This window comes from Papio anubis, chromosome 3 (assembly GCF_008728515.1).
Source record: "Papio anubis isolate 15944 chromosome 3, Panubis1.0, whole genome shotgun sequence".
NCBI lineage: Eukaryota > Metazoa > Chordata > Mammalia > Primates > Cercopithecidae > Papio > Papio anubis.
Window position 1 is genome coordinate 7053786 of NC_044978.1, and position 19658 is coordinate 7073443.

Consider the following 19658-nt stretch of genomic DNA (forward strand, 5'->3'; position numbering starts at 1 on the left):
TTGGTACTTCCCCCCATGCCTCAACCTCCAAGTTTCAAGTCTGAGTTAGAAATCCCCATGTAATATTTTATTTGTGCGATTCAGAATTTTAAAAGTATACAGGTGTAACTTTTGTTATTCTTTTCAGTCACATTCTGTAATGTGCATGAAACAAACTGAAATAAGCATTCATTTCTGGATTGGGATCATGCTAGGTTTTCCACACATTCTTGGTTGTCTACATTAGTGCTCTCCTGGTGACTCCGGACCTCATGTTCACATCATTTCAATGCTAATCATTAAAATGCTTCCTTTACTTGGTCTCCATTGCCTTCTGAGTAAAGTCACAACTCCTTAACATGGCTTATAGACCTTTCACCATATTCATTTCCTCTGCCTGGAGATCTCTAACGTTCTCTCTTACTTCTCCATATAGTCCTCAATTCCTTCAGCCCTCAACTCCAGGCTGGTCATTCTCCTGAACTGCAAAGCCACCAACTGCCTTCAAGATATCTGGCTTGGATATTGCACAGGCATCTAAAGCTTAACATGTGTAATATGATTTAACATGTCTGTATGTGATCTCCTCCAAACACGCTGCTGTTCAACTTCCTATTTCAATGAATGGTTCCACCATCCACCCCACTCAGCTTCTCAAAGTAGAAAACTGAATGTTGTCCTTGACTCCTTGTCTCTTCCTTTTTTCTCCACCTAATCAAGCATCAGTTGCTTTTCTTCATCTCACATCTCTCTTGAATCAGTCTTTCTTTCTCTTTCCCTGAAACTACCCATCAGGCCACCATGGTCCTCTCTTGACAAATTCCTACCAACAGTGTGTTTTCCCAGGTTCCAGTCTTGCCCCAACTATCCATTCTTTACATGTTAGCCAGAGTAACCTTATAGAAACCAAATCTGATTATTTCACTTCTCTGGCTAAAATGCTTCCTTTACTTGGTCTCCATTGCCTTCTGAGTAAAGTCACAACTCCTTAACATGGCTTATAGACCATATTCATTTCCTCTGCCTGGAGATCTCTAACCTTCTCTCTTACTTCTCCATATAGCCCTCAATTCCTTCAGCAATCATCTCAGACAACTGTCTCATTAAGCTCCTGGAGGGCTCATCTGGTTCACTATCCATCCCTACTGTCGTATCCCCAGAGCCTTGCACACTTGCTGGTGCCAAGTAGGCATTTAATACATTTGCTAAATGAAGGAAAAACTGAATTAAGTTCTTAAAGATCGTTAATTCTAAACAGTTAAAAAGGCTTAGAAGCATAAGAGAGATGCCCTGTTTTTTTGTCTATCATGCTTTCCCTACCCTCAGACACTATGCTAATCTTTGAATTCCTATTTCTTTTTTACTCCAATAGGTACTTAAAAATGTTCTTGATTAATTGAATATTAAGCAATCCACAGAATTATAAAAAGTATTAGAAGAAATTACATGAAATCCTATGTATAATACTATGTCTAATCGCAGAAAGGCTCTATTTAGGAAGACATGTAACCCAGAAGTCATGACTAAAAAGATAAACCTCAGACAAATTTATGTCATATCAACTGAAAACTTCTGCATGCACCATAAATTACAAAGTTAAAAGGTAAGTGAAAACCTGGGATAAAATATCTGCAACACACCTAACAAAGAATAAGTGGAATATATAAAGAAGTCCTAAGAGTTAAAAAGAAAGTATCAAGCAGCTCAATAGAAAAAAAAAAGAAGGGAAATAAATAAGCAATTAGCAAAAAAAAGGGAAATAAATATAAAGATCATCAATCTAACTAGTAATTAGGAAAATGCAAATTAAAATGATAAAAATGGGGTCATTTTCATTCATCAGACAAAATTGATATTTTTCATTTTGTTGAACATTTTTGTTTACTTACAATGATTACATATAGACTATAAACACCCTCAGATTGATGAAGTGTGCAGTGGTGAAACCTACTTGCAAAGCAATCGAGCAGTAGCTATCAAAATTAAAAATTAAAATACCTTTTGAACCAGCAAGTTCATCTCTAAAAATCCATCCTAAAGAAATATTTGTACATTTACACAAAGATTTATACGCACACACACACACACACACACAAATTCGCCACAGATTTGTCTCTACACGAAGAGCAAAAAAATTACAAACAATTAAATTATTATCAGTGTAGCAGTTGTGAAATTAATTAGTACACCCTGTTTCTGTTGTAAAGAATGAGATGGGCCTATATGCATGGGCATGAAAATCTCTAAGATATTGTCCTTGGAAGAATCAAATTTAGAACAGTATTTAAGTTTAATAACATAAATGTGCATATGAATTCACTGAGGAAAAAGCAGAAAGATGCCCACCAAGTTACTGATGGTGGCTAACTCTTCTGACAATGAGAGTGTAGTTACCTGTGTACCAGGACTACTAATAATACCCCTTGCCTTAATGCAGGGGTTCTTAACCTGGAGAGATGAGCCTGGAGGCCTGTTTCTAAAGAGATGCCATGCAGTGCCCACGTCTACATTCTTAAGCATCAGGTGGCAGCTGATGGCCATGGGTGTAAAAGAGAGGGTAGACTTTTAGGCCGGGCGTGGTGGCTCATGCCTGTAATCCCAGCACTCTGGCAGGCCTAGGTGGGTGGATCACCTGAGGTCAGGAGTTTGAGGCCAGCTTGGCCAATGTGGTGAAACCCCGTCTCTACTAAAAATACAAAAATTAGATGGGCCTGGTGGCGAGCGCCTGTAATTCCAGTTACAGGAGAATTGCTTGAGCTGAGACTGCGCTACTGCACTCCAGCCTGGGCAACGAGAGTGAGACTCCGTCTCATAAAAAAGAGGGGAGACTTTTAGTGACAACTCGTGTGGCTCTGATTTTCCTCTCCTTCTAAAACCCATTAAGATGCAGTGGTTAGCCGGGCGCGGTGGCTCAAGCCTGTAATCCCAGCACTTTGGGAGGCCGAGACGGGCGGATCACGAGGTCACAAGATCAAGACCATCCTAGCTAACATGGTGAAACCCCGTCTCTACTAAAAAAATACAAAAAAAACTAGCCGGGAGAGGTGGCGGGCACCTGTAGTCCCAGCTACTCGGGAGGCTGAGGCAGGAGAATGGCGTGAACCCGGGAGGCAGAGCTTGCAGTGAGCTGAGATCCGGCCACTGCACTCCAGCCTGGGCGACAGAGCAAGACTCCGTCTCAAAAAAAAAAAAAAAAAAAAGATGCAGTGGTTAAACCTTATGTTCCTGGAGTCCTAGCAGGAAGCTACTGAAGTCCTTTGCTTCATAGGGCATAAGCTGGATTTTTTTCCCCCAGAATGGGATTCACTATCCTCTAAAAATTCTGTGGATAGCCAAAGGGTTCAGAGTAACCTGAATCTCCTCCTTCCTTTAGATAGGATCCAGTAGAGTCTTTCAAACTAATAGTAATTTTCCCCCAAACCATCATCTACCTGAATCATACAGTGTTTAACGCTCTAAGACGCTGAGCACCACTCTATGTCTGATAATATCTGGATTCATTTTGGGAAGTACTTGTGATCTCTTGTAATTTTTTCTTTTTTTTTTTAAACTCCCTCTCCCCCGCTTCCTTTCCAGTGCTGTTTCCTGCCATTTCGTTATTTTTTATTTTTAAATCTGTTTTTAGAGAACGTAATAGTCCATCTTCCTGCAAGATTTTTAAAAATTCTATTTTCAAATGTTTCCTTATTTTCATTTAGCAATCTACAAATATAGATCTCTCCGTTTATTATACTCATTCTCATGTTTATATTAATACTTCATCCATTTGTTTTCAATCCTTCACTCCCCTTTTCTACTGACAGCACATTCCTACTTGTCCTTGCAGTTTGTGTGTGTGTGTGTGTGAGAGAGGGGGCCTCACTCTTTTACCAAGGCTGGAGTGCAGTGTCGCGATCATGGCTCACTGAAGCCTTGACCTCACCTGGCTCAGGTAATCCTCCCACCTCAGCCTCCTGAGTAGCTGGGACTACAGGCGTGTGCCACCACGTCCGGCTGATTTTTATATTTTTTGTAGAGATGGGGTCTTGCTATGTTGGCCAGGCTGATATCAAACTCCTGGGCTCAAGTAATCCACCTGCCTCAGCCTCCCTAAGTGGTAGGATTACAGGTATGAGCCACTGCACCCAGCTTTCTTGCAGTTTGAATTGTATTTTTGCTTTTTTTGCTTATTTATCTAATTACTTATTTATTTCTATCTTTCTTATTTTTGAATAACCTCAGTTGACTTATACTTTCTTCTCAACTGTCATCAGCCCCTACAGACTTGGGGAACAAATAGCCTGTTTTAGGTACATCTTCCTGATATACCCCAACAAAGTAATAATTCTAAAGGATAAAAGATAACTCTAGGCCTGGCGCAGTGGCTCACGCCTGTAATCCCAGCACTTCGGGAGGTCGACAGGGGTGGATCATGAGGTCAGCAGTTCGAGACCATCCTGGCCAACATAGTGAAACACTGTCTCTACCAAAAATACAAAAATTAGCTGGGCGTGGTGGTGGGCGCCTGTAGTCCCAGCTACTCGGGAGGCTGAGGCAGGAGAATCACTTGAACCTGGGAGGTGGGGGTTGCAGTGAGCCGAGATAGCGCCACTGCACTCCAGCCTGGGAGACAGAGTGAGACTCTGTCTCAAAAAAAGAAAAAAAGAAAAAAAGAAAAAAAAGAGAACTCTGTTTGTTTACTGGTATTCTTCTCGGAAGGCGTTATGCTTTGGTATTCCACCATTCTTGCAAAAAGTTTAGTATGAATCTTTTAAAGTCATTCTTGTGCCCTCAACCAGCCAGTCTCCAGGATAGGGCTTGAATCTCATGCTTCAGGTACCCACAGGGGAGCTGGCCACTGCAGGACGAGACAGGGATGCAAGGTGGCAAAGGAAACTGACTAGATCTCCCTCTGGAGAAGATGGGAGCATGGTAACGACTGCCAGGGACAATGCATTGTGGAGAAATCATCTTGTTAAAAAAGTATCTTAAGTTTCCATAGAGCTAGAATTATCTCTGGCAAGCTATTGCCTTTTGGTGCTTGCATAGTGAGACCATCATTTGGAGAGCTATTTAAAGTCAGGCAACCCCTTGCTGAGTGAGTCTTCGCAGCAGGCTAAATAAAAGCAATGATGCTTTTAAAAGTACATGGGGAGAATGAGATGGCTGCTTGCTAATCTTGGGCACAAAAAGCACATCAGAGGTTCAGCACTGGTGTTCTTGTCAAGTCAAAAGGCTATACCTTGGCAAGGAAGGAGGAGACAGAGAGAAGATTCCTTCTGAAAGTGACAGTCCATCAGCACGTGAACGAGTTCCTGCAGTACACGGTCTGACTGTACTAACGCTGAATGCTATGGAGAGCTATTCTTATTCCTAGAGTAGACTGTTTTCCTGCCTGCCCAGCATCCAAGCCCCTTTCTTCTGGTGACAGCACTTCAGTTTTCCTTTAGGCAGGTGACCTAATTCAGACCAAGGAGAGTCAGGCTCAGGCCCAGGCCCAGACCCAGGCCACACATAACCATGAAGAAAAGTGTCTTCTTTGTGGTGGAGTTATTAGGAAGAGAAATGTAGACTCAGAGCTGGTGGTGGCCTTTTTGGGGAAGAGATGGCCTGAGAATGATTCTAAGGTAGAAGAAAGCAGAGTTAACAGACAAATATACCTAAGTTTCTGGTGTCATCATTTGAACACCTGGGTACAACTGTGTCTGAATTTTTTAGTGATATAAGCTAATCATTTTTTTTACATGTAATAATGTTTGAGTCCAACTTCTCACATGTGCGACCACGGTCTTTCCTGGTAAGAATGGTCGAGTGGTCGAGTAGAACCTTCAAAAAGAGGTTTTCCTGTTGAGGGGAGTGGAAGTCTGTGGTAGGGTTCACTGTGAGACAGGGCCGACTTCAATGCGAACGGCCGGTGAAAAGAGGTACTTGAGGAACTGAAGACTGTGGTGAATTGTCTTAAACCCCACTCCAGATTGCACATCCTTCAGGAGTGAGCAGCTCCCATCTCTTCACCTTCCTATTCTCTGGTCTCAGCAACTTCATCATCAGAGTGTTTTGGGATATGAGCAACCAATGGCTCAGTTTAGGGGACTGTTGTCTTTATAAGTAAAGTTGGAGTTGAAGAAGAAAGATTTACAAGCCACGTGTAGGTACCGGTGATCATTTGCTTTAAAAGCTTTCTCAACTAGGATAGGACAGCAACTAGTTGCTCCCAAAGTGTCTACATGCCCCATCTGGTGAGGTTATCCACAATTATCTGGTCCAGCGAGAATTGTTTCTGATTTCCACGGTGGGATTTAAAAATCTAGTAATCCATTGCTTGCCTTTGTCAAAATGATCTGTTCCCAAAGCCCCTATTTAGTACTTGGAGCTGGATTTGAGAAGCAGATGAAGGGGATACCTTGTTGATTTCAGAGAGAGAGGAGATCTTTGTCAGGGCTCTTATTATGGGGAACAGATTGCCCTTAGCTCTGAAAAGCTACAGTTACCCAGCATACATGACAGCTGTTTGTTTGAAAAGAAACAAGGGCCTATTGGAAAGCAGCACAGGTGTTAAAAGTGGCTGAAGATACGTTGCCCCCATCTACGTTCTTCCTATTCCTCATCAAGAATTCCCTTCTAAAGCAGCTTTTTACAGATAAAGGGGAACAGACATACATAAAGGCAAGGAGGAACACCTATTTAGGGAGATTCAGGTGTTTAAAATCTTTAGCATTCAACAGTGGTGATGGGGCAAACCTGACTGGGTGAAGTAAAATAAATTTTGCAAGGGAAGGAAGATGCTTGGTTTAAGAAGATATTTCAAGATCTCCCTATATGATGGATGTCTTTTCTAAAATTTTTTGATACTTCTTCTTTAGTTCCAGCAATGGTACGCAACTTCCTTTGTTCTTCTTTTACAAACACTGTGTTATACAAAATTGCTCAAACTATAGTAGCTATTTATTGGAAGTGTTCAATTTCTGACTAGGGCCACACTGGACTCTTCACCCTCTCCTCCTGAGTTACTTAATACGCTAAATCAAGTTACTTAGCTACTCTCTGGATAAGTCACCATTTTGATACTAAACTTAGACAATGGATCTATAACACTACAGTCAGTCACCATATATCCTAGAATTTCAGTCTAATAAAATCCACTCTGGGTCTAAATAAGGACTGGATTTATAGTTCTTAAACACTCTGTTAGACTGTCTCCATATAATTGACATCCTTCATTGTCATCTTTCGTATTTTGATTTGGGGTTTGGTGTGAAAAATACTGTCTTTATACATGTAGCTTATGCTTAAGTTCAAAGAACCCGCTGACTTAGGTTATAAAGCATCCAGGTTACAATCTCAGGGCATAAGAAGGCTGGCACTGAGATTTCTTCTTAGAAGATCAGCAAAATTAGGTTAGGGGCAGGAATACAAATTATGTGAGATAGGCAGAGAATCCGCAGGAGGCCTTCTGTCAGCTCAGATTTCCCCTCCGAGAGGGGAGCCTAGAGATAGCATAGTTTCCTGCTAATCAGAATAAACAAAGGGGAATGAGGCCAATTCACAGCTGATAAAGTTTGAGGAAAAGGAAAAACCTCTTTAGCTGATAACAATACTAAAGAGTTGATTAGCCCCTAAATTAGTCGGCAGTGTCTCTGCAGACTTGGTCCTGCAGCCCGCTTCCCTCTGAGAGACTCTGTAACCTCCTCAGTGCAATCTTCTCTTAGAAGCAAAATCTGAACTGTAAGATCAAGGAGAAAGAGAAGCTCTCCTTCCTCCCTAGGCAATAGCAGCCATGGAGTAGGGGGTTCTTTGGGGGAAAGTAATGAAGACAGGTGCCATCTGTACTGTGGTTTTGAGAGGATTCATGCTGCCATGTCTATAAAGCACACGGTTAAGAGGAGTCAGGGGCAACAAGGTATTCCTGAGCAGGAAAAGCTGTGAAGGCTAGGGGCCACCTAAACCTACCAGGAGCAGAGAGGAAAGGCTTTAGCTCAGAATTCGCGGCTCAAGTTTCTTCACAGTCCAAGTTAAGAGAAAACAGTGAACAGTCTGCTAGAAACTAAAGGAGAGAATTGCAGCGCCTTGTCAGAAGGATAAGGCACAAATAACATTTGCTTTGAGAATGACTGTCAGCCCAGGCTGGCTTGTGTGTGTGTGTGTGTCTCTGTGTGTGTGTGTCTGTGTGTGTGTGTGTGTGTGTGTTTTGGGTTGGAAGGGAGGTTGAGGGGTTGGTTCTGGTTGCTCTGTTTCCTACAGAATAGTAGTTGAGGCCCTCTATAGGTATAGAAAGGTAAAGGCTATTCAAGCTTCTCTGACAACCTTCTATGAAGTTCACTTAGTCGAGATGAGCACTTTTGAAAGCAAAAGAAGGAAAACTGGATAATACTAGCTGCTACTCAGAGCAGGCTCTGTGCCTGGTAATATGCTACATACTTCACATGCATTTTCTCAATCCTTTCAAAAACTCTTTTATTGCTACTTTATAGACGCAACCATTGAGGTTAAAGTGATTACACATTTTGTCTGAGGTCACATAATTACTACATGGTTCAGTGAAGATCTGTGTGCTCCAAAACCTACACTGTCACCAATGCTTTATCGTACGTGTGTACAGTCTCAAAAAGAGCAGGGAGAATGGCTGGGGCTGGTGGAGTGGTAGGGAAACACAATCTAAACCACAGGGCAAGTGTCCATAGAGGCCCAGAGAGGAACTCCAGCCCTCCTAAAAATGCAGTGCTAAAGCTATGTCAAAACTGAACAGCTGGCCGGGCGTGGTGGCTCACGCCTGTAATCCCAGCACTTTGGAGGCCGAAGTGGGCGGATCACCTGAGGTTGGGAGTTCGGGACCAGCGTGACCAACATGGAGAAACCTTGTCTCTATTAAAGACACAAAATTAGCCAGGCGTGGTGGCTCATGCCTGTAATCCCAGCCATTTGCGAGGCTGAGGCAGGAGAATCACTTGAACCCAGGAGGCAAAGGTTGTGGTGAGCCGAGATTGCGCCATTGCAGTCCAGCCTGGGCAACAGGAGTGAAACCCCATCCAGAAAACAAAACAAGGCTGGGCGTGGTGGCTCACGCCTGTAATCCTAGCACTTCGGGAGGCCGAGGTGGGCATCTGGATCACGAGGTCAGGAGATCGAGACCACGGTGAAACCCTGTCTCTACTAAAAATGCAAAAAATTAGCCAGGTGCGGTAGGCCTGGCCTGTAGTCCCAGCTACTCGGGAGGCTGAGGCAGGAGAACGGTGTGAACCCGGGAGGCGGAGCTTGCAGTGAGCCGAGATCGCGCCACTGCACTCCAGCCTGGGCGACAGAGCGAGATTCTGTCTCAAAACAAAACAAAACAGAACAGCTATCGGAGCCAAGTATTCCATCACTGGAGAGGTAATCACCAACTCTCACTCCATTCCCTGAAATTAAAGTAGAGTACGTGGAGGCTGAGCTCAGCGGGGAAAAGAATTATTCTTAACCAAGGGCTTCAACTAGGTGGAATCTCACCATCTTTCTAACCAAGTATCAAGTTAAGGATAAAATGTCACTAGAGTACAGCTTCCAGGGGACTGTTCTCTGTTACTGTTTTGTTTTTTTCCATCCATGCCTTTCAACAGAAGAGGCTGGAACATTCTTTGCATCTTTTGGAATGTTAGTTATTAAAACACTGCTTTGGAGCTCCCAATTCACAGAGCCCTAAACACTGTGGTTGAGGAGAAGAGTCACCTGGGGACCAGGAAAAGGAACAGAGAACAATGGACATTATGCAGTAGCTTGGTTACCTTGCCTTTTCCCTGAATGATAATAATCTTGCATTTGTTTCAGGAAAAATGGACAGCAAAATCATTCTATCAGCACTCATACATTTTTCAATCAATCTAATCTATGGGGATCACGGTTTTTTTTTTTTGGCAACAGATATCTATGTACTCACTGTCACTTATGAACCTGTGCTCTGGCACAGACTTGTGTTCACGCTCAGCATTTCTTACCTCCTTCATTGTCCTTGCTATCTGTGCAGAGAGTCTCCATGGCTACATCACAGCCCGCTCCTCTCCATCCAGGCTGGCACACACAATGCCAGCCATTTTGGTCCAGGGTACATCTTCCGTTGCTGTTGCACAGACCAGGACAACCCTCTGTTGAGACAAAGAAGGAAAACACCAGTGATTTGAGTATTGAGTTTTTGTACCTAAAATAAACAGATAAGGGACACTTAGTGGGAACAGGCCTTTATAAACAGCACAAATACTGTAATTGCACATGGATAGAAACAGCAACATTATCTATGGAATCTAATTCTTATCCAAGTGGCATCTTTGATTGGCCTGACCCTTGAGACACCACTTACCTGTGCAGGACAGAAATATATGCAACGATCCACTAAATAGTTGCAGGCCAGACAAAATTAACTTACATTTTTTCCCTTTAGCAAAGCAACAAGGTATATTGTGTGGTGTGGAAAAGCATCTCAACAAAATAATTTCAGAATCCCTTGTCTAGATTTGTAATCTGTTTTAAACATTACTGGTCATTTATCAGGACATGCCTTCTTAAAACACCTTGTTGCTTAAAAAAATTCCCTCAAACTCCAAAAGCATGAAAGTGGGTATAAGGATATGAATGATGTTAAAAAGAGAACATTAATTTTATCTGGCCTCAGAGTTGCCGTATATTCATGTGAAATTACAGTGCATTAAATAATTGCACAAAGTATAGGCCAGTATTAATGACTATACTTTATGCCAAGAGTACATTCCTTGTCACAGAATAAGCAAAGCCCAGGAAATAGTGAAGCAGCTTAGCATCTATTCTAACAAACATTAGGATTCAGGCTGCATACGGATGGGACAGGACCGACAGGATTTCCAACTAAATGTAATAGCTGTGCATATTGGATTACTTAGGACGGACAAAATGAAATACCATAAGGACCACAATAAAACATTGATAGACTGAACAAAAACACGGTAGTGACGTGCTTCAAGACAGATAGCGAAGAGTGATGTTTTGTGACAATCTCCCTAAGGCTTTTATGCTGTTACCTTTATATCCTATCTTGTCTGCTTTTATGGGCAAGGAGGGAAAATTTGGGAAACAATTAAAATAATTTAATATATCCAAAATCTATAATTGTTTCAGTCTAACATGACATTTTAAAAAAACAATTTTTGCCACTTCCTACTGATGATATCTGGCATGCAGCCAACGTGATCTGTTTATGAGGATGACACTTGGGTAGATTCTGGTGTCCTTGTTTATGAGTGTGATATGACACTGACAGAAGCGAGGAGAGAAATGCTCTAACATTCGAAGAATAACTGGCTATTCATCAGATCTCTGTGGACAGAGCTATTTATAATTTGGTATAAAACATATTAATAAAAACACTTGCTACAGCAATTGGGGTTTGTTTTACAGCTTCTTATCATTTGAATGCTACTATTGTTCCAGTGACAAAATTTAAGGGAACAATCTGTTTTTAAAGATGTTTATTTTAGGTCTGTGTTAGAAGAATTATTCATATATTGGTGTCCCCTCCTCCACTGTGGAACGTGAAAAGAAAATATCGTAAAGAGACATTCTGTCTCTTAAGATCAGAGTTCACAGAAAGAAGACTATTTTGGCTGTCTCTCATGGAAGAGTACAATGAAATAACACTTACGGATACCATCAGGTCAGGAAGAGATTAATTTTGCTGCTTCTTTTCGTTCAGACAATTACCGTCTGTATTTATGGATTATTCAATAAATAAAAGGTGAATCTTCTTGATGGATGTGTTTTTTTGTTTTTTTTTTAATGAAAACGCAAGGTTGAATTGCCCCACTGACAAGGAGGTGCGGCAGCTGACTGACTGCACGTAAGATTTGGTATATGAAAGCCTGGATATTGCCATGAATATTTTCATATTCTAATGAAAAGCACAAACAAGGAATAGAAAGTAGGTAATCTGAGGAGAAAGGGAAGGGGAATTTCCTCTTCTGAAAAAACTTTTTCCATCTATTTCTACGGTAACTGAAGATGTGAGAATCTGCTGTTTTCTGCTGAACAAGGTTATCAGTTCTTTTTTTATAGAATGTACAGTATTTATAGTTTTTAAAAAATAACAAGACATAAATTATGATATCACATATATTTTGAAACATTTAGGAAAAAACCAAAGAAGTTTCCGTATGAAATAAATGAGATTTCTCTCAACAAGTTAACCAGAATCTTCTTTAGATTGACAATTTCTTATTCTGTGATAAGAGTATTTGTGATTCTTTAGTTTAGAATTTAAAGCTCATTAAGCTGAATTGTCAACAATGAAGATCTTAAAGCAAAAAGAAAGAAAGAAAGAAAGAAAGATAGAAAAAAAACCCCAAAACCAAAAAACAGCAAATATACCGTTATCTTCAGTTTCTGGTTCTAGAGAAAACGCTTTTACAAAGGAATGAAATCTGTCATAACCCAAAATTATAAAAATGAGACACAGACATTTAAGTCTCAATACTTTAAATCCAAAGCATTTTACATAATTTAAGTCTGATTTGTAATTTACAAAAATATGCATGGAAAACAGTCTATTGTCAAACCTAGTGATACACGGTTATATATAGATATACATGTAGATATGTCAACAAAGAGCAGTATACAGTACCTTTAACTATCTTATCCAAATAGTGAGCTTGGGAAATTAAAAAGGAAAAAAGAACAGACAGACATTTCAGAAGTGTCACATGGGACAAGAAAATTTTCAGAATTTACATGCAAATTGAGTAGCTGCAGCTGACATAAGACTCACATCACACGACAGAGATGCACTTCATATCTCCTAAAAATGCAGTCTATTCACGTTTTTAGCAAATGCAGTCATGATTCCAGGAAATACTCAGCATTTTCAACTAACTGAACTAACACCACTTTTCACAGATCCTTTGGAATGCACTCTACTCTCGTCATTTTCAACATTCTCCTTGATAATAGCTGAGCAGGACAAATGGAATCAATTCTTTATTCTTAAAGAACTTTGGAAATTTACAACTATGAGATCTACAAATAACGAAACTTTAAAAGTTAATAAATAAGCAAAAAGAAGAAAGAAATTGAGACTCTTGAGCAAATGTAATATATTGACGTTATATTTGCAAAAGGCACATATAAGTTCTTTAGAAAATGATTACCCAGTATCTCTTGACTGCAAGTCAGATAGACAATGATTTATCACATATATAGCCCATTAGGAAACAGGGACTACTGTAAGATCCTGTTTATTTTCAGAAACCTACCGGAATAGGCTCTTTTTTCTCACAAAAGGTGTGTAGGAACAGTCAGGACTAAGACTGTATCTTTTTCTGTACCTGTACCTGCCCCTGTCCACTTGTTTCATGAGGCTACAATTCGGCTATACCTTTCCCCTTGAACTGAGACATAAATGCCTCCCTCATTGTAGAGACCTAATATATTCTTAATAAGCCTCCAATCTCCTCGCTTTGTCAAAATTCATACATCTTTAATGATCTTAAATTGCGTTTCAAAGATGCTTATGTTGATTGGTTTTCACTACTGACATATACAAATGGTAGCAGAACTCCTAACAGAATGATGGAAACTGTAACTTTCAGTTGGGCCACTCAGGTGTGGTGGTTCTGTCATGTGTGTAAACAGAACTGTATATGGTTTTGACACATCTGTACTGTGTATATGAAAGGATTCTTCACTTTGCCACAGGATTCTATTAGAGGCGTTTGAATTGCATTTAAAATGAGCATGTTTACAGCTCATTGATAATATGATGCAAGGAAAATTACGGTGAAGAAGATATGGTGTTAGGTACTACTCTGAAATTATAATAAAAATAATTTACCTTTTAAAAAAATTATTTATTTATTTATTTATTTTTTGAGATGGAGTCTCGCTCTGTCGCCCAGGCTGGAGTGCAGTGGCGCGATCTTGGCTCACTGCAAGCTCCGCCTCCTGGGTTCCCGCCATTCTCCTGCCTCAGCCTCCTGAGTAGCTGGGACTACAGGTGCCCGCCACCATGCCTGGCTAATTTTTTGTATTTTAGTAGAGATGGGGTTTCACTGTGTTAGCCAGGATGGTCTCGAGCTCCTGACCTCATGATCTGCCTGCCTTGACCTCCCAAAGTGCTGGGATTACAAGCGTGAGCCACCACGCCCGGCAATAATTTACCTTTTAAACATTAAAATAAAAATGTATTATTGCATAACCGTCATATAATTTCTTTATAATTCCTTCTATATGCTATATACTTTACATGCCATATAAACTAGTGGAGCTCTGTAATAGCTCTATTGATGATTCGAACATAAAGAAAGTGCCATCAAAACTTCTGGAGTCTCTGATTCTCATAGGGTACTATTTCTATGGAAATTCTTAGTTTACAAAAATTAATAACGCTGATCACTGTTAGAGAGTAAACCTTTGCTTTTACATTAGTCCTGCACAAGCAAAATAAAGAACACAACTTAATTCTGATCTGGATTAGCCGTTTTAATGGTGGACAAAATTATTTCTAATCAGCCAATCAGATTATTTTTGCCAAGAGACTCAATTATGCAAAACCTGTAGACTGATTTACAGGTAAAGGTAGGTCTTTGGGTCACCAGAACATCAGAGGTAGAACTCAAAGTAGAGAATACATTTGAAATATACAGCCAGTCAAAAGTAACATGATACTTTAAATATTTGCAACACTTAACACAAGTTTTGCAAAAAACTAAAAGCCAACCATAAGAAAAAATATCTGTACTGAGAAAGATACCAAGATTTTTCATTTGCATTTTATATCACAGAGAATTGTGAGGCTGAGAGCTTAAAACTAAGAGACAAAGAGGGAAAAACAACAAGGACTATTTTGACATGGAAGAAAATCTTTCTGATAATACCACAAAAACCTGGTTCTACATAATGAAGGAGTTAAAAGGATACGTCAATACATGAGGTTCAAATAATTATTAAAAGTAATAATTGCAACAATATAAACATCATTACATAAACCACAACAGGAAATAATAAAAAAATGCAGACATGTTGGAAGAAGCCATTAGAAATGATAATCATAAAAATAATACAGTATATTTAAAAATTAATGTACCTAACAATTGCTGAAATGCATATGAGGTTGTAAAAAATTACTTTGAAAACGAGTATGTTCTGACACTAGAGAAAAGTCATTCTTCGATCTACTAAGAAGTTGAAACTTGATTTATAGAATAAAATTCTTATAAAAATGGGTGCTAGACGTATAAAGGGGGTCCATTAAAAAACTATTTTCTGGAGCTGGATAAGGTGGGTCACATTTGTAATCTCTGCACTTTGGGAGGCTGAGGCAGGAGGATCACTTGAGGTCAGGAGTTCGAGAGCAGTCTGGTCAACATGGTGAAACTCCAACTCTACTAAAAACACAAAAATTAGCAGGGTGTGGTGGTGCATGCCTGTGGTTCCAGCTACTTGGGAGGCTGAGGCAGGAGAATTGCTTGAACTCGTTAGGCAGAGGTTGCAGTGAGGTGAGATTGTACCGCTGCACTCCAGCCTGGGTGACAAAGTGAGACTCTGTCCCAAAATAAAAGAAAACCACAAAAATCAAAAAAACCTCCACTACTTTCTAGTAAAATGCTGCAGTCATAAAATACCTTCCCTGGAGTTTCGATTATTTATCTTGGAAGAAGACCCACGTGGGACACACGGCATGAGTAGTACCATATTTCCTGTGAGATGGCAAGTCTTAATCTTTTTTGGGTCTCAGATCTTTGAGTAAACTGGTGAAAGTTTTGGGTTCTCTTCCCAGAAAAATTCACATATGCTCACAAACACAAAATGCCGCCTTTGATTTCAGCTCTTCCATGAGCCCTGGCTCTGTAATGTACAGATTATGAACACCTGGCTGATGTATTAATGATTCCTAAATTTCTAGCTCTGGCCCAGCTCTCTCTCTCCTAGCTCTGACCAGGTTCAGAATGATCCAGGGTGACACACATGAAGCGCTTTGCCGCTAGCCTTGCTCACTGTAGGTAATAGGTAATTACACTGTAGGCAAAGGAGGTAATAATAAAGGCTTCCTTTGTACCAAATACTGTTCTAAGTGCTTATATTATTCTCTCATTTCCTCTTCACCACAACCCTGTGATGTAGTAACAGTTGAGACAGTAAATATAGATGAGGGAACAGAGGAAAGGAATGATTATCTTGGGCAAGGTAACGCCTTGGTAACCTAGGCTGACTGGTTCCAGAGCTCGCTCTAAACCACTCTGCCACAATGCCGTCTCTTGGAGATTTAGAAAAAAAGAAAGGTTTTGTTTTTGTTTTTTTTTCCCCAGTAGAAAAAAATTGATGAAAGGAGCTCAGAACCAGACACTTCGTTCTCCAAAGCCACAAGGCAGTTCCACCTTCTTTTACATGTCTTCTACATGGATTCTGTAGGAAAGCACAAGGTAGATCTATAGATTACTTTAAATGCCAAGGCTAATTCTTGGCCTTAACTGTCTTTCAAAATGCATTCGGATACACAGCCATCCCTGGAACATAACAAATGAAGCAACCATTCAGGTTTCAAGCCTATGACCCGCGGGTCCTCGGTCTGCTTGCTGCTATAGGTAGGCAAAGACTCGTGGAAGTTTCGAATGTGAAAGAAAAATGTGGCGCACCGAAAATATTTGTATTATATATTTAGTCCATAAATTTTCAGTATCAATAAAGCAAATGACTACTGCTGTATTCTTTTCACACATCCTCCCTCTAGGTGCCTCCTTTTAAGAATTCCCCTTTGTATTTCGGGAAAGACTAGGACACAAGATAATTTGCTCTTTTCTGCACCCCTTAGTGATGGACCTGGACTCTCAGGCCTCTGAGGATGGGCCTTACGCACATATAGTATTGTTGTATGTTTCATTCCTCCCATATAGATCAGGAAGGAATGGCATCTTTTTTGGAATTCTGTCTTCAGGCTGTTGCCTCATCTGCTTATCTATCAACATTCTGGGCACCCCTCCATCTCTTCTGTTACCTTATTCTTCCTTTTTCCTCCCCCTTCCCCAACACCTCTCTTGGATAAAGTCTAAGAGTATGCACATCAGAGTACCTGTAACAGGAAAACAACAATCAAGAACTAGCTGTGATGAATTCACTTCTACTAACAGATGCCATGAAAATACAAGACTTTAATGAACTTTCTAGGCATAGGTGACTTAATGTGTAAATTGTCCTCATTAGAAATGTAAATTCTAGGCCATGTAAATCACTGCATTCCCACTGCCTGGCTCACAGCAGGCTCTTTTTTTGTGTTTTTGGATACAGGGTTACCCAGGCTGGAATGCACGGGCACAATCACAGCTTGGCTCACTGTAGCCTCACCTTCCCGGGCTTGGGTGATCCCCCCACCTCAGCCTCCCAAGTAGCTGAGACTACAGGCGCACCCCAACCACACCCGGCTAATTTTTCTATTTTTTGTAGAGACGGGGTTTCACCATGTTGCTGAGGCTGGTCTTGAACTCCTGACCTAAAGTGATCTGACTGCCTCGGCCTCCCAACCTGCTAGGATTACAGGCATGAGTCAGTGTGCCTGGTCAAAGCAGCGTCTTAACATCTGTTATATAAAATGATCAAATGTACTTTTGGTGGCCTTAGTATATCCTCTATGTGTTTACAGCTTTTGAAGAAATTCTATAAGTAATATAGAGACCATTTTTTGAGAAAGAAGCAAAAGTGGGCAAAACCTCATTTATACCATCCTCCCCCTCTCCTTCACCCATCTGTTCCTCTCCCCTCCCATGTATTCTAACTATGGACAGTAGTATTCACAATAACTACCATTTATTATGTGCTGAAAATTGCTAAGCATTTAATGTGAATTAACACGTTTAATTTTCACCACCCTGTGGGGTAACAGGTACATTATTATCTTCCCCTATTTCACAAATGAGGCAACTGAGACACAAGAAATTAGATAACTTTCCTAAGATCAAAATGCTAGCAGTGGCAAAGAGAAAGTTCCAACCAGGTAGTCTGACACCAAAATCCATATTCTAAATAAATGTTATAGTTACAACTCAGAAGAACCAGAACTGTGTACCTGTGTAAGGTGGACTGGAAGCATCATCTGTTTATAGATTGGTCAAGGAATTTACTGGAATAAAAAAATCAGACTAAACAACATGGAAATCATTAGTTCCAACACTGACAGTTAAAGGAAATGAGATAAAAACCCGAATGAATTTAAAATACTTATATAATTACACAGCTTCATAAATGAGAGCACCTTATATAAACTAAAGAAAGCTTTAATGCTGTCATCTGTTCTAAAAAATCCAAAGTTTGGAAAACCAGTGGGTAAGAGAGTAGAACTAGGGATAAAACCAGGAAAAATAAAAACAAGTAAGTTTGAAAAAAACAGAAACCAAAAAGCCCCAAAGAACAGAAGCAGTTGAGTGGATGTACAAATGTTGGACGAGAAATATCTGCTGAGTACTAGTTCCCAAGAAGGCTGCTCATTTAAAAATGAGGTCTAAGGAGTATATGTGCCTGTCTGGCTGAGACATGGAATAAGATTAATTCCAAGTTTGCTTCCTTTTACCATCAGGCTGACTCTCGTAAACACAGAGAAGTAACAAAGGCAAACCAAGTTGGTTATATAGACATCAGGTAGCTCACAAAGGAAGATCAAATCTGTTTCACTGTGTATAAGCAGTTGTTGATATGTATGGCTATGAACTACTCACATTGTTTCTGCTGTCAACAATGGGCTTGGGGGGAGCATATTAAACAGTACCGTATAATATTTTCACCGGGCTACTGGCTTGAATCCTCGGTACAGTGTAGACATCAGATGCGTACATCATAAAATATAGACATATTCTTCACTATGACAATTACTGTGAAGTCCTTGGAGTAGAGGGCAGATTTTTAGTTAGCATTGAGCATTTCATAATACTTCTGAACACGGACTTAAAAAATGACTCACATCAGTATCTCATTAAAGTTGTAAGTAGGTATCATTCTTAGATTAGTCAAGTACCAATTCCTGCAGGATGACAGAAAAGCTACAGTCTGCAAATAAGTACATATTAAATCCACTTATTCCAACCAGCAACTGTTTAAATCAGCATGCAAGCTGCATACCCATTGATTTGATGTTCCTTAATTGGTGTTCATTGCACTGTTTTATTACTGATTACCATATCATAAAGGATTATGACAGTGATATAAGTTTAAACACCATAAAACAATGTCATATTCTTAAGAGTTTACTCAAGACTCCTTAAAATATGTTCTCTTTTGCCACAGAATTATCAGATTATGGGCAAGCTCAAAAAAAATTATTTCCTATTTAGGAAAGTCAATTAATTTGCATTTTACCAACTAGGAAGTGAGGTGGTGTCAGCAAAAAATAAAAGTATTTTTTTGTATGTGTGTTTGTGTGTGTGTGTGTGCACACGTGATTTAAAGGGATTTGCTCCCCTACAATTGGTAATACTTTTTCAAAAATTTGCTTCACATAAATTGTTTTTGAAAGTTTGCATATTTTATTCTTTTTATTCTTTTTACAGTTTGGAAACTTGGTGTAAAAATTATCTGAATAAATACACTGCCTCTTACATGCACCTACCCAAGCAGAATACCACACTTCAATTTGGAGCAGTATTTATACCAAGGCATTCCAAACGAGTGAAGTAATATTTTTTCCTGATTTAAGTCAGCCCAGAAAAATCCAGATTCTATGGAAAAGG

General features: G+C 40.0%; 1 protein-coding gene across 10 annotated transcripts in view; it reads right to left on the reverse strand.

Moving 5' to 3' along the window:
• TENM3 (teneurin transmembrane protein 3) overlaps positions 1–19658 on the reverse strand; it is a 1346134-nt gene that overhangs the window by 72739 nt on the left and 1253737 nt on the right. For 6 of the 10 annotated variants that reach the window (XM_009207910.4, XM_009207907.4, XM_009207902.4 and 3 more), the window contains 3 exons: positions 12575–12601; positions 10980–11000; positions 9927–10073 (listed from right to left, as the gene is read on the reverse strand). In XM_009207910.4, the coding sequence (XP_009206174.2) occupies positions 9927–10073; positions 10980–11000; positions 12575–12601 (195 nt within the window). The remainder of the gene's footprint in view (positions 1–9926; positions 10074–10979; positions 11001–12574; positions 12602–19658) is intronic. The other 4 variants (XM_017959335.3, XM_017959334.3, XM_009207906.4 and 1 more) reach the window with 3 other exon arrangements.